Source organism: Homarus americanus, unplaced genomic scaffold (genome assembly GCF_018991925.1).
Source record: "Homarus americanus isolate GMGI-L3 unplaced genomic scaffold, GMGI_Hamer_2.0 scaffold46197, whole genome shotgun sequence".
Taxonomy (NCBI): domain Eukaryota; kingdom Metazoa; phylum Arthropoda; class Malacostraca; order Decapoda; family Nephropidae; genus Homarus; species Homarus americanus.
In genome coordinates, this window is record NW_024723050.1 from 5,239,958 (window position 1) to 5,266,541 (window position 26,584).

Sequence of the window (26,584 nt, forward strand, 5' to 3'; positions counted from 1 at the left end):
GCTCTTCACTCAGGACCCCTTCTTGGTCACAAATGCCTTCGAGTTTTCAGGGCAAAACAGACATTTAAATGGGTATGTACAGCATCAGTCCAAATGGAACTAATTGATCTCCAAGAAAATGTGGCCTTGAAAGAAGAGGCTGATAACTGTGATTCCATCACATTCTGGACATAGGTGTCTCAAGCTAGTTTCCTTCATCTTCACAAAGTCGCTTTGCATATCCTCGCAATGTTTGGCTCCACTTTACCAGTGTGTCTGCTTTCTCCGCCATGAATTTAGTGAAGAACAAATACTGCTCCAGCATCACCAATGAACATCTTTATCAATGTCTTAGACTAGCTATCACATCATTTGTACCAAAGTTCTGGGAATTGGCAAGAAGCACAAAGTGTCACTTTTCACACTAATAATTAATCACTCAATTAAAGGCCCACAGTCACAATTACATGTACACTCAGGGTCAAACTAATCATCCCCCTTTTCCTATTCAACAAAGAGGGATGAATAATTACTATTGAACCAGACTGTACATTCTATAAATGCAATATTTTGTGTGTGCTACAAAGCTTTAGTTTATTTCTTTCTATTCATCGTTCCTCCTTCTTCAACAAGAGTAGAATGTATGATAACTTATGACCATAAAATACACACATTACCTGCAGTGTTTTATTGTTCCAGATAATTAGCTTTTCCTTTTGTCCCCCCCCTTCCAGGTTGCCTCTTCAGAAAGATGGATGGATGGTTACTTTTATGGCTTCTTTTGATCCATGAGCTCCTGTTCACTTCTTTAATTCATTTACACTGTCAACAGGTTTTGAGATTATAAATGAATGTAGATGGAAATAAACTGAAATGTGTACTTTTCATTTATTTGGTATTGCCTCATATTAAATGAAGTCTCATCTGGATCTTGGCCATCTAGAAAATTTGTGTGACTGGACCTTCACAAATAGTAATTGAGTACCCCTGCACTAGCACATCCCATTCCACCACCAGTCCATCCCAGCACTCCATAACAATACATGCCAATCCACCCCAGCACACCTCCATGCCCACAAGATGGGGTGTAAGTATGTAAGGTTGGCTTGACAATAAATCTACCACCAGCGCTGTATTGGACAATACGTCACCATTACTTTCCTGCATAATACCTTCGTCACTACATTATTTTATCCTGGACAATATTTCAGTTACCACCTTAATCCTGAACAAACAGTCACGCCATTGTCCTGGACAATATTTCAGTCACCACTTTTGTCCTGGACAGTGTGTCAGTGATCTCTGGTCAGAATGTTGTCACAGGAAATTAGGGAAAGGTGGATTAACCTCAACTTATTACTCGATTTTCTTTTTTCACCGTGTGGTTCTCTAGCGGCAAGTCAGTCATTTCTCTGTCACACACTGTTGGCAAGGACTGGGCATGTATGGTGTTAACAATGTATATACTGTAATACTGTACTAAACTAGTTCACCATTCACTTAACCTTGGTGCTGTCCTTACCCATTGTCACCACATTTCTCAAAACTCTTCACTGTGAAGGTGAGTCAAATTAACCAAATTTAACAATGTTATTCTCCTATTCTCTTGTATACTGTATAGCCTTCATGTTTCATCATGTTGTCTATGCTTCCATGACTTACATACATAACTCAAATAAAGAACAGTTAACCAAACTTGGTGTGAGGATTTACCATTATGATCTTAAGTACTTACATGAGTATTCTGCATGGTGTCAAACCAATGTGTCCATATGCAGTTCATAACTTACATAACAGTACAGTACTGTATTCTACAATCATTGTTTACATTAGCCTATGATGCTTTGTATTTTATCTTTTACTGTTACCTTAACTTATCCTCTTTGCCAATTGTACCTATATTGGGCAAATTTGGAATTAAGGAGGCTCACACTTGGTGATGTTAAAACATTTGCTGGCAGGTTATTCCATGTACTGCTGTGGTGTGATGGAAGACTTCACTATGTTTACTGGTAATGTTGTCACTCTTGCTAACTCATCTTCTTTGTACCTCATCAGTTTATTAGTCATTGGTCAGTTCTCTGTTGGATTTGCATCCATCAATAATCTTTACAGTTTGATCCATTCTCAAGCATGATATACCTACTTAAATTACCTTTTGAACTGTACTTTACTGAAGTCTTCCTTCATTGAACACTTTTCATGAATAATCCTGCCAGACTAAAGTGTTCAAGTAATAAGCTCCATGTAACAGTATATAGGTATATGTACCAGTATGGGTCATTATAACAAGTTAGGTCTTTGTAACAACGTTAAAAATTTTGCTCATTTCTTCCTTACCAAGATGATACAGAGATGATAACATTATTTATTTTGTTCCAACCAACAGTTACTACACTCGGCTCACATGTAGAGAACCTCCTCAATTACATAATTACTGTTGAAGACTTCTTTTGAACATAACATGTCATCTTGTGTGTGTTTAAGAGGCAAATAAAAGCAGGACTTTGTAGAAGTTGCCTGTACAACAAGCAGCAAAAGTAGTCATTTTTTTCCCTATTTTTTTTTAGACCATTGTAGTTGTACAGTATTCTATTTGGATGTATTTATGCAAACTATTTTAATTTTAGTTTACAGTACTGTACTGTACTGTATATCCTCATGTTGCCCAAGACTACACTGTAGTTCACTCACAACACAACAGCGGACTCAAACAATAAGGTACTGTACAAGGGCTCTTTATGACATGGCTTGTGTGTTGACTTTGCACTGTTCAAAAGATGAATCTTAGAAAGTTCATTATTATTAGGGACATTCATAGTAAGGAGAGGGAATAGCAGAATATTCACATACCTTTTTATAATATTCCATTTCACTCAACAACTAATAATTACAGGAAGTCCTTCATAAGCATACACCCTGGATGAGTTCCCTAAATGTTTTCTGGATGAAATGAGAACTGTTCTCACAGGTGATGCAATACACTTTAAAAGGCAATAGTATCTTTGTGGTAGCATTTTATAATACACTCGGAGTTAACACTGATGGTCGATAACAGTGTCTCATAACAATATATAACAATATTTCTCATTGTATCACGGACTATTTTTGTCTCATAAAACTTATCATTTCATTTAAATTTTCCTATATAAAATAGTCAAAGAAAATAACTTCATTGACAATATATTTCACATTCAAATGTGTAAGACCTTTATCATTGTACAAGATAATGTTAAAAAAAACAAAACAAAAAAAAACTATTTTTGATGTGGTGTTAATCTAAAAAAAGAAACTAGTACATCTTCACAGCTGTTTTAACCAATATCATTAACACTAAATAAATTAATTCAATATCAGACAACAATAAACTACCAAAATATCATGTTTATTACTGGTTTACATGATATGGTACAAGTCACTTTTCACATCAACCTAGTTCAAGTGCAGTGCAGTACAGTACAGTGCAGTACAGTACAGTACACAGGTTTACTGAAAAATTATGAGTCTGCATGTAAAGTCTAATAACATTAGACCATACAAATATAGCCACTTGACATATATTTGTTAACTGTAATAAAGTGAAAAGTACGAGTGTTTTACTTCAGCAAAACTGAGTGTGATGGAGCTAAAGGTAGATTCCATATTACAGTAATGTAAATGCTTCCTCATTTGAGTTAATGGCACTTATGTTGATGTATAATCTCATAAATCCTCAAAGAAACTTTATCATAAATAATTTGACAAATGATCTTTTTAAAAGACTGAAATTAGGCCAGTCACTGAAAAATATCCAGTGTGTTATAAACACTAATAAGTTTAACAAGCCCAAAACACAGAGCATGAAAAAGGTACCCCAGCACCACAGGTGATGATGTGATCCCTTAAAAACATACTTGAGCTCTGTTACACAACCGTTCACAGATGCTACCAACATCTATCTTGGCTTTACTACATCTGTCTTAGTTTTCTGAGGTATGAAGTTTTGCCATATGTAATACAATAATTCTGCAATGAAGTCCATCTATATATTAATACAGTATCTCAACTTTTCTACTACATACACCAACTTTTATTCTAAATAATCACAACATTCTGTACAAACAATGTGTCTGTCACACTGCTACTGCATCATAAGCAGCTGATGCTACTGCTTAACAAATTTATATGAAGGTCATAAACAATTCTGAGGTAAATACACATGAACAGAAATTAATCTAAATTTCTTATTCAGCAATGCTGAAAATATTAATACATTTCAAAATTTTTTCATGTTGAAACCTTTTGTAGTTAAAAATAATGCTAAACTTTTGCTGACTATAAGAGATGGAATGTATCCCTACATTATAGGTACGGGGGGGAATAGAAAACTAATAAAAATAAAATAAATTCTTATGCAATACTTTGATTCTATAATAAAATGTTATACATATCAATGAACACATTTAACTTAGCTGAAGATGTGAGAAAATAAGTTGTGTACATGATGTGACATAAATTAAATAATAACAATTATGGTAAAACATGTACATACATTTTTACACATTCTCGTAAGTGCTATTTAGTCTTCAGGCCATTCTAAAGGATGGAAACTTTGTGTAAAACAATGAACACATCTGAAATGCAACCTTTTGATGGCTTTATAGAGCTATTTCACACTCTGATGAGATGTACATCCTCGCAGAATCCACTACACCAAATGACAAAAGAGTTGAACTCCACAACTACTTGTTCACTGGTCCGGGTATCTTGTGCACTAGTTCCACATGGAGGCAACAACAAGAGCTGCTGGGCATAGTGAACAAAAGCTCACAGTTCCATAAAGATGAAGAGTTATATGGGGTGCCATACCTTAATCACCCTGGGTATGGGTTATTCTAGAGAGTTTAGCATCAAAAGCTGTTTCAGCACCTTAGTTTGACTTGTCTCCCGGATCTCACCAGCAAGAAACATTTCATCTACTACACTGTATGCCTGTGGAACAAAATACAAATACTTAGAATGTCACAAGTAGCCCTGGGATGCAGAGCTGATAATCTGCACCTTCACTGCTTTTATTATCTTAGGAAATACATGCAAAGAAAAGAAGGGCATTTGAATGTGCATGGATATAGTGAGGATGAGAAAATTGGAAATGAAATACAGATTAAAGAGAGGAATCTGGATTGCACAGCTCTGAGCAATGAAAAGCAGGATTACATGATAAGATATAAGAGACAGTCCCAGAACACTAAGGATCAAGTTTAAGATGGGTCCTTGAAAGTGCACTTGTGCCAGGGAAATAGAAAAATGAAGAGGAGAGAAAGGTTTTGAGAAAAGTGTGATAGCACAGTAATGAAAAATTTAAACACGAGAGTTGGTACAGTATCTTGGAAACATAAAATTGTGGATATCTTACAGTCTTGAGAATGAAGAGGTACAGGGAGACTTACAGAAATGCATACATAGAGGACTGGTCAAATGGAGGTAGTACAGTAGGGAGTACTTGGTTTTCAAAGGTGAAAATTGATATACAGACCTGGATGAATGACAGGAGAAGATAGCTAAAGTGTTATTGGACTATGTGTTTCTTAGACAGAAACTGAAATGTATGACGAGTGATATGAAAAGGCTAGGAGGAAATGAATATGGAGTGTCTGAATAACACAATGCAGTATTTCACGAATGTAAGAATAATTGTGATAATTTAAATCAGGGAAAACACAACTAATAACTGAAAACTGAAAAAAGAAATGGTTTTAAATATTGGTAAGATGAAGACAATTAATGTGGCAGAAATTTTTACACAAATGATATATAAAAAATGGTTACTTCTGAATAATGATGTAAAAGAGGTTGTTGAGGTATTAATAGCAGCAGTTAAAGCATGCAATTCTAAAGTGTACAGCCAAGGTATAAAGAAATAGAAGAAAAAAACAAGAAAATATGAATGGTGGGACAAGGTGTTGGTTGGTTAGTTAAGGAGAGGTGGCATACAGTATGATCATCAGCTAGAAGACAAGAGTGATAAAAGTTGGGAAGAATATAATTATACTTTGGAAAGGTAAAAGGAATGGTGGAAGAATGTAAAAGACACACAAATAAAAGATGGGGAAAAATTTTTTTTTTAAAAAGAGAACAAGAAATTAGTATTGAAAAAAGTAAATATGATGGGAAAACCAAAAGCACAAATGGAAATGACAATCAAATAGTGGGAATATTTTGTGAAAAAAAGAGGAAATGAAAAGGAGAGGGGAGACTACTGCATCTTGAGCAAATGCCGAATATTGAGAGAGAGAGAATAATTACCATATTTGGATTATGGAAAATTAAAAACAAAATAACTGAGGAAGAGATGAAACAGACTGCAGATAAGCCTAAGAATGGGAAAAGTCCTGATGTGGGTGTAATCAATGTAGGAATGATGGAGGGCATGTGAAAAAGTGACAAAATATATTATAATGTAATGGTTATACAGTATATGAAGGGGGAAAAGCATTAAAGGATCAAATCATGTATGTTTAGTTCCCATGTATAACTGGAAAGATAATACTGGTTTGAGTGACTGTAAAATTCATGGAGGTGAACAATTTATTTAAGCATGCCAGGGAAGGGTTGGTAGTCCAAGGAAAGGCAGTGCATAGGGAACTACACAGAGAAAATCCATTTTTTTTGCAAGTTGTTATATCCTCAGACCTAATATATTTACATTCCTACCTCACAATACATAAACAGAACTTGCATATATAACCCAAAATAAAAGTGTATGGTAAACTTGAGAACAATTATAAGTACAGTAAAAAATACATACAGCAGCCAGTGACTAAACAAGAGATGACAGTCATGCAGCACCCACTGGCACACTGCTTACAAATTCTTTTAAGTCAATAAATCACAATATTTCTAATTTGAGTGCCAGTGTAAAAGCCATCTTGAATTTTTCACTAGGAACAACTCACGGAGGAGAATAATTGATAGATTTCATTTGGAATTCATCATGTGTACCCTCTCCCAAAAAAGTATCCCCCCCCCCCGGGCCTGATGTATTTGGAAATGAATACAATAACACTTGCACAACATTCTCAGTTCAGATGGTATTTTTGATTGTGAGTGGCACCTTTTGTTTTTCCTTCTTGCACCTGGTTATCATTCTGATATGATATCTGCAGTATACCACCTATTCTCTACATAATGTAATGAAATAAGATGAAGTTTGATACCATATGGAAAACCATTAATGTCATGAGTAACCCCGCTGATTTATGCACCTTAGATACTATTTCAGCCCCAAGGGATGGGTTGCCAAATAGGAATACCCCCCTGTATAACGTTACTATGTTTTCATGAGAAAAGGGTCAATACTTTTTTGGGAGAGTGTACAATAAAATACAATGTGAGGTACAGTATATGAACAACAATCACAAATGAAACAAATATATCAAATAGAACATGAAATAAAATTGAGTTCTGGTGGTGAAAAAAAAAAAAAAAAATATATAAATAAAACTGTAATAATATATATATATATATATATATAAATAAAACTATATATATATATATATATATATATATCTTGATAAAATCACACGGGAAAAGGGAAACAACGGAGCACCTTAGCTTTAGTCTTTATTCAAGACATCTTCATAGGCAACTGGATTACATGGACAGAGAGAGGCTTAAATATACAGGGTGACCTTAAAAACATGAGGTTAGGTCATAATGATGTCATCCACTAATCCCCACACCAACACACACGTAGAGGAGCTTAAGAGAAGGGGGGTGACGTGACTAGTCAGGTCAGGTGTGATTTTATCAAGATTTATCTTATCCACGTTTTCATTGTGGATCTACATGATATATAAATAAATAAATAAATAAATAAATAAATAAATATATATATATATATATATATATATATATATATATATATATATATATATATATATATATATATATATATATATATATATATATATATATATATATATATATATACACTGTATATATATATATATATGTACAGTATTTCCATTGTGATGGCAGAACATTTTAAGTACGGTTAACATTTGAATACTGTGAGCAGTATGAACACACACCAACTTGTTAGTAACTAAAGACCATCTTGAGTTTCTTGTAGGGGCATTCAGCTAAGGAAGTGTTGGTAGAATGTTTGGGTGGTGTCATTTTGTCAATACAGTAAGTATAACATGCTGTATGTACAAAGGTATATGATCAATTATATGAGTGAGTGAGAGAGCTGCTGATGCTACACACACCATGCTCAGTGCAGCCAATCATAATACATCTGGTAGCCATGCTTCCATGATGCACTGTGCTTTCTATAAAGTTTGGTTTATGTCACATCATCATTTGGTTGGTTGGTAAGGATTGGCTTTACAGGCAAACATACAACATGGGAAGACTAACCTCTTGGCATAGTTAAATATTAAATTATCTTTTTTTTCCACCAAACTTTTCTTGCAGTGAGTTGTGAACTTGAAATAATCTGTCATCCAATGTTGTGACAGCACCGAGTGTGAGCTCATTCAAGACCAGAACTGACCAACACTGGTGCAGGTTCAGATACATTCTGAAGCCGGTCCATGCCAACAGTGTGCAACAGACGTGACTGACCACCTAAGCGGCTGATCAGTGGCAAAGTGATTAAAGCAAAGTAAAGTTTCATTTTCACTGCCACCATCCACAAATATGCAGTTGTAAAGTAACTAAGTAAATTTACTTGAGTGCTGTACTGAAGTAACATCTTTGGGTATGTACTTTTTAAAAAGTACAGTACAGTACTCAAAATTTTCAGGACTATTACTTTAGTGGTTTTATAATACATTTACTCCAATACAAATGAAAAAAACAAAAGTTGTTATTCGTTACATGCCCCAAACAATAGATTGAAATATCCACTCATAAGATACAGGACAAACTTGGACGCTAGCCAATCACAAGTGTTTCTTCACGTCTGGACCAATCACATGCGTTCTTTCATATAATTTCATCTATGTAACCAAGAAATGAACACGGAGTTTAAGCACCCAAGCCGCCCTTTCCACCATACTGTCGTTCGGTGCTACGGAGGCAACAATCATCCACAAACTCCTCAACTGAAAGAGTTTGATAGCTACTTGGCATGCCCAGGGGATGGAATGGAGCTACTGGGGTCTTTCCCAGCATTATGTAACTTATCTCTCAAACTTAACACCCCACAACCTGCATATGCTGCTTGTGAGTGTCTGTTTAGTCATGCTGGGCTTATATTTAGGCCTACAAGATCCCAATTGGACAGCCATAATTTTGAGAATAAGTTTTGATTAACCTCAATAGAAAGGTTTGCAAATAAACATGTGTAATGCTGTGTCTTTTATTTTTATCTTTTGTTAAATACTTTTTTTTTTAATTTACTATGGATATACTGTACAGTATTTTAATATTCGAGACGATTAATAATTTTTTTTATTTTTTACTTTCAGTACTTGAGTACTTTATGAATGAGAATTTTTTTATTTATTTTTTTTACTTTACTTGAGTTCATTGAACTTTGGATACTTTTACTTCTACTTGAATAAAATTTTGCCAATGTAACAATGTGTACTTTTACTTAAGTAACAAAGTCCGGTACTTTTTACAACTCTCCCATGGATGAATTCAGTGTAAATTCTTGTTTACAAGAATAAACAGTTCACACATTATATACTGTACACACAGTGGAGAAGAACTAAAGATCAAGTATTTTATACTTAATAAAAAAATAAACCAAACAAATCAAAATTTGTGAAGAAAAGTATTAGTGGTATAAGTTCACATTTCACTGTAATATTCAGTTTAAATGTTACGCATAGACACAAAAGTAACCTGACTAAATCTGTCAAGACTTGACTTTAATATGTATGTAGACTTCTCTTTAGAGTATTATCAGCCACCACTCAAAGCAGAAAGATTGCCATGGTTGATGTAAGTCACAGTCTGATGTTATCACCTGGGTACTTCCAGTGTACCGAGGTATCACTTGAATCTCACATTATATTAGGGTACAGGGTATCATCAGAATCCTTATGGGATACCAGGGTTGTTTACTGGGAGCTGACTAGATCTCTCAGAGAGAGGTTAAGATGAAATGGTGTCCCCAACATCAGGTTGGGCCTTTTTAAGCTGGATGGACTGTTTCACCGAAGTACAGTACTGTACACCCCTTCTGGCTCCTACTCAGTTCTCAGGAATTAGAATTTCCGTGAGTAGTATGTGTCAAGTGTGTGCACGGACATGTGGTTAGATCGTGTCTGGCACTGGTGTCAAACATCATGTGCCAAGTCTGGTGAGTGCTTTAGCCTTGACAATTACAGTTAAAGTGTGTACAAGCATGCATCCCCACAATTGGGATGTGTTTTGAGTTTAACACAAGCTGAAGGACGGAGTATAGCCATTTAACCCATGCAGCTGCGAATTATCTGCATGCAAAACCAATTTTTGGTGCTAAAACTTAACAATACAGTGGCAACAACCTTTCAGAGAGAGATAATGCAAAGCATGAGACAAGTATACCTGTATATTGTGCATATGAAAAATTATGTAAAATATTAGAATAAAAAAAAAATCCTCTAAGCTATTGCCTTAAAAGATGCACTAATAAAAGTCATAAGCTGGAGCGCAGGGCAAGACCTGACTACCTACCACAGAATGGGGAACCCTGCATCAAAATGGCCATAATCCACCAAGAGGTAAATTTTTTTTTAAAAGCATGATCACTATTTCATTGAATATAACTCAATATGCCATGCAGGTGACAGTAAAAAAGCTAAAAGATAATGATAGTTGGCAAATGAACAGATAGGAAAGGTTCTACAAGGAAAATATACTGTTTATCATAAAAAAGTACAAATACAGTACTGGACTCACCTTATAAAAGTTGAATACCAAATCAAGTTCACAGACGTTATGGAAGTACTCATTCAGTACCTCCACAAAGTTGTGTATGGCTTCTAGGTATGCAAGATTGTTGTCAGCAATGTCTACACAGATGCAGAAATATAAGCCAGCATAACGGCGATACACAATCTTGAAGTTTCGAAACTGTTTTGATAAAAAACAAGAATAAAAGAACAGTATAGCTAGTAAATTCCACCCTATCCAACGATTTTTAATTCATGATTCACTGATCCAAGACCCACCAAATTGTAGAAGAAAATATACTTAATCCATGCAAATAATCGATTATATTATCAGTTTAAAGCCTTTTTTTATGGTGTTATATCACTGTACCATTAGGTTCAAGTACTCAAGCTTCAAGCATTCTATGAAATGTAAATTTCATAAAATATACTTAATAATGTTTATACATTCTGAATAGTAAAGTAATTATAAAAACATTGTTTGCAATTGCAAAAGAAACACATGACTATTTTATAAGATAAAATAATGCGATGACTTGTGGCAATATAAAGAGCAATACAGTGAAGAGTGAAAAATTAAACAGGCTAACAGCATACAAAAATACTGAATAAAAACAATGTTCCTTGACTTCCGTTTTTGTACACATGGGGGCTGCCAGTTATGGGTTAACGGTTATGGTTACGGAGGAAAAGTGTAGCTAATCATTTAAATAGTCCCAAGTTGCTATCTTTCAGGAGTCAGTCTGGATTCTAAGCCTTAGATTTACCAGGGCGAACAGTAATATAGCTAGACATAAACACACACAGTACATAGCATCCATGCTTAAAAAAAAAAAAAAAAAAAAAATTGTGACTCACCTCAACAAAATTTGTGTGCTTGGCATCTCTCACTGTGACTACTGCATGTACTTCTTCAATCAACTTCTGTTTCTCATCATCATCAAAATTCATGTACCACTTTGCCAAGCGGGTTTTTCCTGCACGATTTTGAATCAATATGAATCGAATCTGAAGAAAAAAAAAGATGTTAAATACTGTACTTAGACCATTTTCAGTACTAAATCAAGTGCTCCTTTCAGCCAATATATTTTGATCACATAACTGTGCAGGCAATCCTCGGTTTCTGAACATCCACTCATATTAACATTGTACAGTACAGTGCTTTACTTTATGACCATGTCTTGGTCTTTCAAACGTTCATGCCACCCATACAAACACAGCTGACTGGTGAAACACTGGAGTTTGGACACTTGAATGCAGCCATTGAACCTAACGTACAAAAGGAAAAGGGCTTTATTTAGTTAATTCATAATTATTTAATTTAGCTATGTATTTTATGTAACAGGTTGGTGGATAGGTTTGCTATAAGTCATATAGGTTGGCTGTTTGGTTACACGGGTAACCACAGGGGATGCAGAAACACATTTCCACAACTGTACAAGAATATATGTATGTGAATTATCAAATTACATATTATCATTTCATTACTTTAAAAGGAAACAATTAGTTAAGTTCCAGCTACCCAATGAGAAGAAAAAATAAATTCTTATATATACAGTGTATATATATATATATATATATATATATATATATATATATATATATATATATATATATATATATATATATATATATATATATATATATATATATATATATATATATATATATATAAATATATAATTTTTACCGGGTACCTCAAGATGCCCCCGCCCAATCAGTTTCACTTTAAGATTCAGTAATCTATGCTATCATGTGTTTTATGTGCATAGGTTATTTATTTTTTCCTTCCCTGGCTTCAGATATCATTCTTGACCAACATTTAATTGTGTGCATAGGTTATTTATTTTTTCCTTCCCTGGCTTCAGATATCATTCTTGACCAACATTTAATTGTGATTATTACTTGTTATTACAGAATATATAGAAAATAATTAAATAATGAAGATCTCTATATTATAAGGGATTCATTCGTCCTAACTTGGAGTACTGCTCTCATATCTGGGGTGGCTCCTCTTCTGTCCGACTGTTAGATAGGGTGGAATCAAAGACATTTCGTCTTATTGACTCTCCCCCTTTAGTTGATAATCTTTCTTCCCTTTCTCTTTGCCACAAAATTGCTTCACTCTCTCTCTTTTACAGGTACAGTACTTTAACGGGCAATGTTCGGTGGATTTGGCATCCTGTGTACCGCCGGCAAGGCCGTGGGCTCGTAACACCCGTCTTGCCCACGGTGCCCACGGTTTCTCTGTGGCTGTTGGTCACACTAGAATAACCCATTATAGTACCTCCTTCTTTCCTCACACAGTCTTCTTCTGTGTTTCCATACTCATAAAATCTGTCTACTTTAAAAAGCTGGTTTTCCGGCATCTTCGTGGTGTAGATAAATATATTTTTCTTTTCTATTTTCAATTTCTTTTTACTCTTATTTTTTCGCCACCTAGGCCCCGTTGTGGGTCGATGACCTGTGCCCGGGTGGGCTATTCCCTGTTAAAAAAAAAAATCCACCAACCAAGCAGCTGCAGTAATAAAATCTGCTCTGGGCTCTGGTTGTAAAGCTCATGTGAATGGAGTACAGTTTGGTTAGGTTAGATTAAATTTGCAAGTGACAAAATTCAATCATCTAGGATCATCAAACTTCATCAATTAGAAAAAATGCCGGACATATAGCAGAGGTAAGTAAAAGTCTGTTACAGGACAAATAATCACTACCTATCACTTATTAGTTTGGTGAAACACACAAACCAACAATACCTATTTAACCTAACGGAAGCTTACTTATTACTTTAGGTTAAGTCGCAACAGTTTGTATGGAAAGCTCGTGCATCGTAATGTCAGTGCACATTGTATTTGTCATTTGTCATGTGAAACAAGCAGATGACAGCAACACCATCTTTATTTACAAGAAAAACTTGGAGCAAACATCTGAATGAGAGAAATGTTATTCGTCAATGACTGGATCGCCAAAACCACTGTCCTTAAATATTGTTAGTTGTTTTCATAAGCACAAGCCTTAAACTCCACTGAAATAAGACTGGAGGCACCAGACTTTTCTAGGCATTAATTGTTTACTTTAAAGCCTTTCTGAGAGGGGGTTTTTCATATTTTTATTTTAGTAACAAGAATATTTTTATTTCAGGATTGTGGTAAAATAATTGAGTCATTTTTACATCTGGCCAGTCAAACCTCAAACTCCCTGGATGGTCATACTCAGCTGAACATACTGTACTGTATTATGAATTTGGGTGAAATCTATCTGGCAGAACATACTCTTGATATTACAGTGTAAATCTTAATAAACTGATAAGGAAGTGGCTACTGTTTTACCAATACAGTTTTCTAATGATTTAAAAAACCAACATTGAAGAGTTTAGCAGAAATGAAACATCAAGTCCTGTTGGCTAACATGGAGGACTTCACAGCCGCTTCCCCCTGTCTCAGTAACAGTAAGTTCACCCAAGGCAGGTGTTAAGTTATGCTAGGTTAGGTTAGTTTAAGCTTAGGTTAGGTTCTTCTAAATAGCTAGAGTACTGAAGGTGTATGCCATTACATAGCAATTCTGAGCAACTTTTATCACAGAAAGTTCCGTGTAAATTTATTAGGAATCTGGTGATGCTTTTCTGGAATATAATCCTTACTTCCCCATTCTGTTCATCCATGTTTATAAGGGAAAACCTCGAGGGAAAACAAGCCATTACTCAACCCTTAAAGTCACTCAAGGGATTTACAAAGTTTCCTCCTAATGACTATATTTATTGATTCTTTTGCAGAAAATTACGGCCTTAATTGGAGGTAGTAATTGTGAACAGTTATCAAGGACAGCACTGACATGGTTAGAGTGTAATAGACAATATCACAAGTCCAAGAGTAATTATTTATTACAAGTCACACACCACCTCACTATTTTCCTCTCTTCCCCCAGAGTTATCAATATTTCAACTCTCATATTTACTTTCCTGGTACTGTATCTTATCATATAAATGGAAGAATTAGAGCTGTAACTCACCATATTGGCTGAAGATGAAGTAATGAGAGACAAACACTACAGCTCCCACTGATCCGCCCACCGCCTTGACTCTCTCTCTTCCCAGGACGATCACCGACCTTACCACTCTATACTGTTAACTAGACAAAATGACTTAAATTTATTATATTATCTGATTAGTTGAAGTCTAGTGAGCTTTTGGTTATTTAAAGTTACATAAATTTCATAATGTTAATTAAATACCTTATGATAATGTGTGATTAAACCTCGTAAAATTACTCAATGAATGCAAATACATCTTCATCATTTTATAAACGATAGACATAACATTAAGTATAACTTTAATTAACTTATTCTAAATAATTTTGCTGACAATAACTGTAGATCATCATAGGAATAAATGTATGTATCCCTGGCCAGTGTGCTCAGTACCGGTAGTCAGGAAGGTTCACTCTGTTCAACACTCATCATTCTATCATCACACACAAGATAAAATTGTAAAAGTATGGAAATAAAATATTAGATATAAATAAACTTATAGTTACATACATGAGATGATGTATTCTAAACGAGTAAGTTAATCCCTTATATGTCTGTCAATGCACAGCTGGTGATGAGTTATTATTGGGGATAATTGTACATAGTAAGAGAAAACTTATAGATTTGTAAAAAAGAATGTTAGATATATAGAATGATTTAGTCTGGGAAGTTAAACAAAGAGGACAGAGCAAGAGTTATCGATTCTTAATGGCTTTCTTTCTTGTAACACTTTACCTACCCATTTTCTCAACCCCAGTGCACGATATTCACAGTCAATTATAAAATATAACTATATACAGAATTAATGCTACTTTATCTCTAATATTCAGAATTTATGATTACATATTTTTATAGAGTTTGACATAAAAAAGAACCTTCTGGTGAGTTAAGAAGTGTTGTTAGTAGAAGAGCCAAACACAAGCTAAGGTGAGGGATGGCTACTGTTACCTTTTACCGGGAATAAAGTGAATATTGTGGCGATTGTATCTATGTGTGGGGTCTTGTAGTGTAATGATGTGACCTGGGTGAAATTGTGGTAAAATAACTAAGATATTGTGACGAGACAAACACATTTAGGGTCGGTGGTCGGCGCCTGAGTACCTGGAAGGCGGGATTAGTTTTGTTTGGCCGTAAAGTTTATGAAGCACTTGTGTCCAGCTCTTGGTTGACCTTATTAGAAACGAAATAAAAGTGAAATACAGATGAGAGAGCTAGAGCAAGGTTGAGGTGCTCTGGTGGCCGTAATTTAAGCAGTTCTACTTGGTGTCATCACTCCTCAGGTATATTTAATCGTCTTGTTGTAAATTTTGGGAAGTTGATTTATTTATTTGTTAGTTTGAAGATTATTGATGTGTAACAAACTGGATCATAAACTGTTTGGTACAGGGCTTTGTAGTTAACCACCATTGTTCTTGTCCTGCATTGTCAGACTCAGAACTTCACTAAGAAAGTATCTACGGTAGTTTGTGGATGTCAGTTTATCCTTTGATGTTATTTGCATGACACTAACGGTACAGTAATTAAGAAAACATAAATGGGATAATATTCATTTAGTGGCTGCATAAAGAGTTTCGTATTTGGTTATTCTAGGATTATTAAAGAAAATTACGACTATATATCTTTCCTTGGGCAAATTAGTATTAACAGATATGAGGTTAGGTTAGATTACAACTTATTCTCATAACAAAAAGGAACCACGGCCACTAAACGAATATTTACCAAGAAATAACAATGCACAGGACTTAACCCAACTAACCAGTTAATTTATAGTAGAGGACATAAAATTCAATTGTTTTTTTCTAATGATAACTTCAGACAAAAAAAAAGGCAATTTTACTTTATGACACTTTTGGCACATATTACTCTCAACCGAGGTATCAGGCGTTCAAAAAAAAAGAAAACCAACCGAATCTCGTGATTTTTTCTTTGCAAACAATAGTTAAGACAATTCTAAGACACTTCTATGGCGTTTCCCTCACAAACGAACCTTTGGTTTGTGCGGTCAACCACGTATTATTTCAGTTATGGGTAAAATGCGAGAAAAGTGTTAGAAGAGCATCGTATGGTTTTTGTCTGCACTTCTTATAAAAAAAAAGCCATTTCTTGTCACCTCTTAGAATTTCTCTAGTTTTCTGACTTTCAACTCTTGATATCTTGGTTTTGGGAAAAATGGGTTACAATCCAACTCGGCCCATTGCCAACTCGACCCACATCTAACTTGGACCATCAAATACCAACTCGGATCATCTCGGATAACCAACTCGGACCAGTTAGGTTAACGGACTCGGACTGAAAAGTAAAAGTTTACACATTTTTGCATGAATGATAAAATTACAATGGTAAAAAGCGGCTTAGATTATAAGGAGGGGAAATGATTTGTTATGATTTATCTTGTCATTCTATCTTTTAATATATTAATGTACACTCTCGTTCAAGATTCTTCGAACACTGCTGGAGACAGCTGGCCGTTTGTTTACTGTAGTATGTAGTAAAAATTATGAATGAATGTAAAAGTGATCGGTTACTTCGTGCCCCGTTGCTTAATTTAATGGTTGGGCTTTGTTGTTTCGTATTATAATATACTACGTACTATAGTAAACAAATGGCCTTGAGTTGCCAGCTGTCTCCAGCAGTGTTCGAAGAATCTTGAACGAGACTGTACATATGTGGAAGAGGTGATCTTTTTTCTTTTATATATATAATTTTATATTTTATACAATACCAATGAAAATGGCATTGTGTAATTTTACGTCTTTTGTGGGTAAATTTTTACTTTTGGACAACATGGGTAATCTTAGGAATTTTATCTTTGCAATCAATAGTTTAGACAATTCTAAGACACTTTTTTCTATGGCATCTCCCTTCCAATTGACCTAACCTAACTCCTAATGGGGGAGCTCTGCCCCCCCCCCCTACATATGTATGGCATTTGTGAGGGAAACGTCATCGAAGAAAAGTGTTTTAGAATTGTCAAAACTACTTATACTGTATTGTAAAGAAAAAATTCCAAAGATTCCCATGTTGTCCAAAAGTAAAAATAATACCCTTTTGTGGATGTAAGCGTATGATCGGTTTTTGCACTAAATCATATATTTTTTGTTCACTGTCAACCCTGCTACATTTTGAACATCTACCCATCTAATCCATGTTGACTGATGAACTCTTGAAGACATTCTTCATCCTCCACCTGCACAGATAACTTGTGATACAATACCGAACACGACACGATAACAATGCCATTGAAAAGTAAGATGGCCAGCTTAGGGAAGAACCATAAGTAAAGGAACATATTGTACAGTTCACTTATACTCCAACACTGTACAGTACTACTCCAAAGAAAATGTAAATGTATCCAAACCCATAATGTGGGATTTGAGTCCAACTACAGTACTGTACTATATATGAATTTCATCCTTTATTCATACTGTGGAATAGGTTAAAAAAATCACATGTGCAAAAACGAAAAAGGTCAAAAACAAGAAAACCAGAAAAGTGAAGCCTATAAAATTTAAAACAGACGACACCTAAGCCATTATTTATGGTAATAAAACCTCCAATGAGAGGCCCTGTCATTACTGTACTTGTAAATATTTACAAAGACTGGATTAAAAAAATTTTAGTTTAAGAGCGGACGACAACAAGTGGCATCACGGGCGAATTCCCTATGCAGAATACAGTACAGTACATTTACAGTAAAAGAAAAATTTGTTTGTCTACAAAGCATGTAGAAACATGAAATTACTGTCATATGATCAGTAATTTCCCTCTTCTTTCATGCCCTTCCCAGGTACTGGTGCTTTATGATTGAAGATAGAGAAGAAAAAATTTAAAGGAAAAATTTGTCCTGTCATTTAATAATACAGCACTTACTATTTTCCAAACAACACCTGTGGAAAATATGGACAAATTCTATAGGTAATTTTTACTGCTAACTGTTTCCTCCACTGTTACTGGAACATCACCCACAGGTGCTCATAGATCATCATCTAACTTGAGATCTGAAGATCCTGTAGGAATTTCTAGTGACTTAAATTGTGGTCATAACAATATAAACTTGTTTTCTATATGGTTGTAATAAAATGACTGATCCACCTGCCTTGTTTTATATTAAATCTAGCATCAAATAATACCAGCATTGTTATTACTGTTACTACTGCAGTACAGGTACTGATATTGGTAAAGTGTTCCATATATCAGCAGTGGTGTATAAATATTACCTGATGTGTACTGGTATATTTTTCCCACATTTTGGCAGCACAGTGCAAATAGCCTCTTTGGACAATGCAGTGACCTTGAAGCTTAGATTTTTTGTAATCTTGTTGATGTTGACTTCTCTTAAAGGCAAAGTGAAATTTTGAGGGATAAAGAGGTGCTTGTAATCTAGAAAATTTTCCTTTTATGGAGTGTTTCTTTGCCATGTAAGAATTCCAAGTAGATAATTATGGAGACCACTATCAATGTCTTGTTCCATCGTGGTGGCTGTACCTACTGTACCGGTATATACAATATACATGTACCCTTTAAGATTGGCAAAACAAACCGACCCAACCTTTTCTCAAATATATTTTAAGACCAGTAGGTTTGGCTTGTTCATTTTGTCAGTTTTAAAAGGTGATTTATATATTTTTTACCCCAAGTCATACTTACTGCAACCACTTCACTTACCATACTTTACACTTAGTGGGTGTATACAGGTTAACTCTTAATATTGTTCTGTTAATGTACGGTATGTATATTAACCTTATGGCAATGTATTTGTTTTTCATATTTAACAAAACTCGTATGCAATCGGGGGGCTACTGCAGCTGTTTAGAAATTGGCAATAGCTATGGGGTTTTATTTTAGTCTCTGGAAAGTCTGGAAATATGGATTATTAATGGTTTATTTGCATTTGTAGGAACATAATTGGTTCATGGCTTAGTAGTTGAGGATGATGTTAGCCTTTGGGAAGTAGAAAGCTTATTATTCCACTTTGTTGCAAGAATTGCCAATGTTCCATTCAGGTATTTGGTGGGGCCACCAATTTGACTCTGTCTTGCCTTGGCTTTCAGATGTCATCCCAGCCAGGAAACAAGTAGGACTTCTTGAGTTATAAATTTTAGCTCATTGACATGTAAGTAGTTAAATAATGCAGTAGATTACTTTTAAACTAAATGACACTTGTTGTCATAAGTAGTGCACCAAATCGAGATTAAATGTTTTAATGTTTCAGTATATGTAACAAGATCAGTAGCTTGTGCTTTAAAGAGAATATTGTAACTAGGAGATTTGTAGTGGCATGTGTTTTGTAATTTATTTTATTTTCTTTTACTATACTGTACAGTACGTACAGTACAGTGTTAGGTTCAAGTGCACATTTTTGGAATGTGTGTGTTTGTGCATATGTGTTAATACATACAGTACAATATGGACTTTTTCAAGTTTTTATCAATGTACTGTAGCTACAGTACCGCCGGTAGCTATATACTGTGCTGTATTTGCTTACTGGGGTGTACAGTACAGTATTATATTTTCCTACAAATCCCCCATAGTGTCAGCTATGGTTGATCTGTTAATCTCGATAGTGCCATTGTGATATAACATGTGATGATGTGCTATACAAAAAAAGTTTGAAAAATTAATAAAACTCACTTTAGAATAATAGGTAAGCATGCCAAAAAGAGAGAGAGAGAGCACCTACCTTGACCAGGTCTAATGTTTACAAGCCACTTATCATTTGTTATTATATTGATGCCTTTCTGTCCTCCATCATGCCTGAGTTACAACTGAGGAGTAGGTAGGGCCCCTGGAACACATGGTATGAATAAAAGAATTTAATTGGCTTTGACAGGACAAGATAAGTCAAAATTAGGTAGGAAAATTAATGTCATCCTAGAACGATTATAATGCTTACCCGGTATCAGCCTTACTATTGTAAATTGCTGTAGAGTGATTAAAGCACTACAAAGGTTAGTTCATTTTGGATTTCCCAGTCATCTTTCCCTCTCCATTACACTGTCAGCCTCAAATGAGAGAACTTGGTGCTGTGGTTGGCCCTTAGAAGGTGGAGAATTTATTAGAGCTGTAGGTATCTGTCAAGTCAACTAATGTTTACCTCTGAATCCACAACAGTCTGCTGTACAGGTACTGTACTCTAATTCATTTCCAGATGACTAACCACAGACCCAACGAAGGAGAGAGAATTTACAAGCCAACTGGCTATGGACTCTGCCAGGAAACAGGATTTTAAGATTAATCCTTTATTTTTGGCTTTTTTCTTTAAATCAAATGGCTCTTAATTACAAGCCAACAATAATTATGGTAGCAGGAGGTGGTGGTGCTTCATAAGTTCTAAAGACTGGACAGACATATGCCTCCAATGAGAGTTGATCTTTTGTCACCAAAATGCAGTACAATATCAAGAAGTTAAAGACTTCTTGATTCTCTGTATCCATCATTCAAGCCAGAATTAATATAAAAAATTAAATTTTGTTGGTGTGAATGACATAGCCTCCTCAATGTCCGTCACTCATGTATTTTGTACTGGGATCAGCGTTGTCCTCACTGGATACTCTGTCACTTGTTTCTTCATCTTTCCGCATTTCCTCCATTGCTCCTTGAAGCTCAGCAAATAGCACATCACTCTTCACCTTAGAGAGCATCAACATTATATGTGTCCATTATAGTGAGATAATACAAGTAGTTCAGGTATTACGATGCTTTGGGAAGAGTGGCCGTAGATTTCATGCATGCTTTTGTAACAATGTCTTAAACTAATCAGTTTGGGAAAAGTGGACTTTACCATATAATACTGTATATAATGTGTGGATTGCCACTGGAGCAGTACAGTACTATAGTACTTGTATTTTCTGCTCAAAGACCATTGGCAAGAGGCTCATACAGTTTGGATCGTACAGTATAGTATATAATATGGTGCATCCACAGTGAACATAAAAATAGTTACTGTATCATATTGTGTCACTTTTTAAAATAAATGAGTATTGAAGATTACTGTAACTTAAAGGTATTGCTGTACAGTAGCTAAAACAACTATCTGTGCAGGTGGGGGTCGATATGCTCCGAAATTTTATGTGTGACTTGTGACAGCCATCATATACCCGAATTTATCGTCCATTTTCTCATATTGTTTCCCATAAAGTATGCACAGATAGTTGTTTTAGCTACTGTACATGTATTTTTAAAGTAAGACTGGTGTTTTGTTTTTCATACAATTGTAGTTTAATTAGGGTTTGTTTACATATTCCATTACCCAGTTGTGGATAGTTGGCAATGGGGTCATTGCTCTACACTGTGCGCTTGCTTCACCATGCTGTATTTCAACCTACAGTATTTTAAGAGAGTTTTGTTACACATAGTTACAGAGTCTGGCCTTGGGCTTCTAAGATGATTTAAAGTGTTCTGGTTCCTTGCTGGGTTAGGATTAGAGAAAATTTCCACTTTGGAGATATTGTACTGGCCCTTGGCTATACTGTACTGAACCAGGTTGTCACTAGGAAACTAAACCCAAAATGGTAGCTACTGTATAATGAGTGTAGCTACTGGCTTGGGAGACATGGCTGACTTTCTAGACCTCTAGCCTCTAGAGACCAACCTTTGCTGCCATTCCACCCTTTTGAGGAAGATTATGATGGGGAAAGATGTGCATTCATAAGATCAGACCTAAACTGCTTGATGGGGGATAGTCTACTGTCCTAGACCTCTCAAAATGGCTTCTATATTTACTTGTCACTTTGCCATGGACAGACCTAAAAATACTATTTCAGGATGGATCCTCCACAATTTTTATGTATTAATAAATAATAGTACAGGGAGAGATCATACACTTGTCACTGTCTAATCCATGCATTGAGGTGTCCCCTAACTAAAAACTGATGATAATTGAAAAATTATAATTTAGAATGATGGAAGTTGCTTGGCATAGGAAAAACAATCTTGTGGAAGAGGGTTACATTGAGTGTTACTTTGGGGTATAAATGACTTTGTTAGGTAGAGGTTCCGTAAAATGGAATTTCAATTGAAAATCGTCTGCCCTTTTAGGTGTATTAAGGGTGTGTGTGTGGTGGTGATAATATTGAGATTAATTTGTCAGAATACAGTCTGTGGTAGTATATGCAGTAGGATACAGAGTAGGGAAAGTGAAGAGATACCCTTAGGAATGTGCAACAATGGGATTTTCTGGTCAGATAAGGTACCCCAACACCACACCCACCTCACAGATGATTGCAGTATTCCATTTGGGAGTGCACGTAACTTAAAATAAATGGTTGCCAATTATGATATTCATCCATAATGTAGGGCTTGAATCAGAACATGAGTCCAAGCTTCATTGAAGTAATTTGGGCTAAATTTCTGATGAAGTTTGTCGTGGTAAGTCTTTAAGTAATGGCTGAGCCTAAAATCTATGTTTTCTGTTGATGGAATAATAACATTAAAATTTATGTTGAATTGTTCAATATCATGCTTGTTTCTGAATGTTGTGAGCTATGTACTTTCTTGTACTTGTAGTAGCATTGAATGACACCAAGTTGAATGTACCCCACTTGACTATACATGTTTGGTTTACCTGTAGGATGTCCATACAGTATTCTTGTTAAAAATTTTATATCATGAGATGAGGACAGTCAGAATGAAGGACTACTTGAAGGTAGCATCATATGCATAGAAATGAAGATAGTTATAAATTGCTGAAAGATCATTGATATGTACCAAGAAGAGGGTTGGTGCTACATAGTATGGGACCTTGAGGAACTCTGCAGTTAATGGGGTGAGAAAAGACCAAACAGAACTATGTGCATTTTGTTGTCAGGAAAAAGAGAAGAAATTCAAGGTATATAATTAAGAAGAAAGGCCATGGGAGGGTAGTTTTGAAAAGAAAGATTAGTGGAAAACTCTTTCACATGCTTTGGAAATGTCAAGACCTCACCACCATAGTCTATTGATTGGTGGGTTGAATGTGTGAAGATTAGTACAGGTAGTAGAGCATCCTCTATGAAATCCATTGCCATTGTTCATTGAGCAAATTATTTTGAAGAAGAATGGGCATTGATTGCCACGTAAAAAAATAATTGCTGTTGTTGAGTTGAGAGAAATTGGGCTATGATTTGAATGGTCAGATTTATCATCTTTCCTTAGGGTTGGGGGATTACTAATATCTTTCCATGAAGAGGTGGAGGCTTAAGTAAAAAGAGTTTGTAAAGAACAGAAGAAATGGTCAGAAGAGCTTCGACAGAACAGGAGAATATCTTGAGAACACTTTTTGAGAATTAGTGGTGGCATCTCGTCTGGTATTGGACCCAAATACAACAAGTACAATACAGGGTAGAATGAATAAATATGGAAGAGTGAAAAGGGAAAGGCTGTAATTGGTGTTGTTGAACTGATTTCCATGGTCCTCCAGCTGTGTACCTGTAATAGGATGCAGTACAGTGGATGTAGACATATGTATTGTACTTTAGAACTTGAATATTTTCTAAGCTATTTTACTCTTACAGGGTGGGCATGCCCAAGCGCAAGAGACAAGAAGGAGATGAGGGGGGAGGTGTAATGTCTACTCCTGTTGTGGAGGGACGACCAAAAAGGCGGAGAAATGACACAACTCTTGTGAGTGATTATGTATGTTTGTTGGACAAATTTTTTTCGTTTAAATTTAGTATTCATTGTTCAGTACATTATAGCCAAGTTGTTAAAAAGTGAAGTGCTAGACATTCATCTTGGTACAGGCATTGTTGGGGTTGACATTTTATGCCTGTGGAGATGTACAGGCGTGATAAAGAGAAGGTTCACATATATTTACTGAATAAGGTTGTAATATGTACAAGCCTTGTTTATCATGTTTGATTGTTGGACGATTATTTGCAGGTCGACACCATACAATATATATTTGATGCATTGAGGAACAAGAAGAAGGATGATGACACCTACCTGTGTGAAGCATTCCTACGTGTGCCACGAAAGAAAACAGAACCTCAGTACTATGACATGATTAAAATACCAATTGATATGCTCAAAATCCAGCAGAAGATTAAAACAGATGTTTATAATGAGTTGGAGGAATTCTGCAAAGATGTGCAGTTGTTGGTGGACAATGCAAAGCTTTACTATGCCAAGGTATTGTGAGAGTTTAGAAGTTACATTGTTAATGAGACATGACTGTTGTGTTGTGCTATGTTTTTTGGGTAATTATATTGAGTGGGTATTTAGTGTGTTAATGTTATGGAAATGTTCATCTTAGTTTATTATAACCAGTATTTCTATTGACTGTCCAAAGCTTTGACTCGTGACACTAAGGAATTAGATCTTTGGAATCATAGCACAGTGTACCTGGGGTCATGATAATTTCCTGCGGCTGTTGCAACTCATCACATTTCATATTATGTACTAGTAATACATGGAACAGATAGTTGTAAATGTGCTTTGGCAAAAGGATTGTTTTCTTTTAATTTATCATAACTAATTCAAGAACACAAAAGTGCTTAATGAAAAAACTTTATTTATAAAATCTGTAAATGATTACATCATAGTACTGTATTAGTAACTGGTGCCAGGCTTGGTGTCTTTACATAATTGACAGGTTGTAGGTCAAAGGTCTAGATCAGCTGTTCTTAACCAGGGAGGGGGGGGGGCTAGATAATTTCCGTGGGGGGGACCCAGAGCAAAAATAAGGAATGGCCTTAACAGGTGTGTGTGTATGTCCTTATTTGGATTTGCGGGGTGGGGGGGGTCCTCGATCACCACAGATACAGTGGTCCCTCGGTTAACAAATACAATTGGTTCCACAGAGTCGTTCGTTAACGAAAAATTTCGTTAACTGTATCTATTATTCAATGGGATATTGGGTAATTGGTTCCAACTCACAGAAAAGGTATACATACAAAGTACTGTATACCAGTAATAGAATTAACAAAACGTTAAATATACACTAAATACAGTACTGCACTGTACAGTATACTGTACAATAATAAATAAAAAACAATAGAATACTATATTTTAACTTTCTTTGAGGTGTGTATGTCGTATTCCCGGCAGCTTTGTTTACATATCAAACAGCTGATTGTAGAGGCAGTCGATGATGACATGCCATATTTTTTACAGAGTGCATTGGTTCTAATGCCTTCTTCATGTTTCAGAATGATTTTTGCACTGTATATTATCAATATGTTAAAAAATTTTCAGAATGACCAATAATTTTAATGTAAAAATGCAAAAATATTCAAGAGCCTAACAAACTTGATGTTCACTCCTCTGTAAACAAAGTTAAACTGAGAAGCGTTGTTGGGTGATTCGATCAGCTGATTGGCGCACAAAAACTGTTACCTGTACTGTATATGTTATCAATATGTTAACTAAATTTCAGAATGACCAATAATTTTACTATACAAAATGCAGAAATATTCAAGAGCACAACTTTCTTGATATTTACTCCACTGGAAACGAATGTAAACAAAGAACCGATTACTGTATTGGCGAACTGGCCGATCAGCTGATGTGCACAACAAAGAGTGTTTCTCGTAAGGTTGTCGTTAATCGAACTGAAAATCCTTTGGGAGCTAATTCGTTAACCGAAATTTCATTAACCGAGGGACCACTGTATTTCAAAATGTCGTAAATGGTAACTACGTCAATCAAAATGTAGAGATATCTGATAATTCACAATTTGAAAATTTGTCAACACTGACTGCGACGGTTTCAAGTGCCAGTCGCCTGTGACA

At 35.3% G+C, this 26,584-nt stretch overlaps 2 protein-coding genes across 16 annotated transcripts in view; one reads left to right on the forward strand and one right to left on the reverse strand.

Moving 5' to 3' along the window:
* Positions 1 to 2,821: 2,821 nt before the first annotated feature.
* On the reverse strand, positions 2,822 to 14,993 carry LOC121863300 (AP-2 complex subunit sigma). The gene is made up of 4 exons (XM_042361891.1): positions 14,859 to 14,993; positions 11,712 to 11,861; positions 10,861 to 11,034; positions 2,822 to 4,950 (listed from the first exon to the last, which is right to left on the reverse strand). The coding sequence occupies exons 1-4, from the start codon at positions 14,859 to 14,861 to the stop codon at positions 4,849 to 4,851; spliced, it is 429 nt and encodes a 142-aa protein (XP_042217825.1). The 5' UTR covers positions 14,862 to 14,993; the 3' UTR covers positions 2,822 to 4,848.
* Positions 14,994 to 15,766: 773 nt separating this feature from the next.
* The window catches only part of LOC121863301 (protein polybromo-1-like), a 76,875-nt gene continuing 66,057 nt past the window's right edge, over positions 15,767 to 26,584 (forward strand). For 6 of the 15 annotated variants that reach the window (XM_042361892.1, XM_042361893.1, XM_042361906.1 and 3 more), the window contains exons 1-4: positions 15,810 to 16,156; positions 19,928 to 19,950; positions 24,368 to 24,488; positions 24,735 to 24,983. In XM_042361892.1, the coding sequence (XP_042217826.1) occupies positions 19,928 to 19,950; positions 24,368 to 24,488; positions 24,735 to 24,983 (393 nt within the window). In that variant the 5' untranslated portion in view covers positions 15,810 to 16,156. The other 9 variants (XM_042361894.1, XM_042361908.1, XM_042361898.1 and 6 more) reach the window with 8 other exon arrangements.

Coding starts and splice junctions, on each gene's coding strand:
- LOC121863300 (XM_042361891.1), bottom strand. Junction 11,035..11,711: donor AGCACACAAATTTTGTTGAG/GTGAGTCACAAT, acceptor TTATCAAAACAG/TTTCGAAACTTCAAGATTGT. Junction 4,951..10,860: donor TGGTATTCAACTTTTATAAG/GTGAGTCCAGTA, acceptor TTTGTTCCACAG/GCATACAGTGTAGTAGATGA.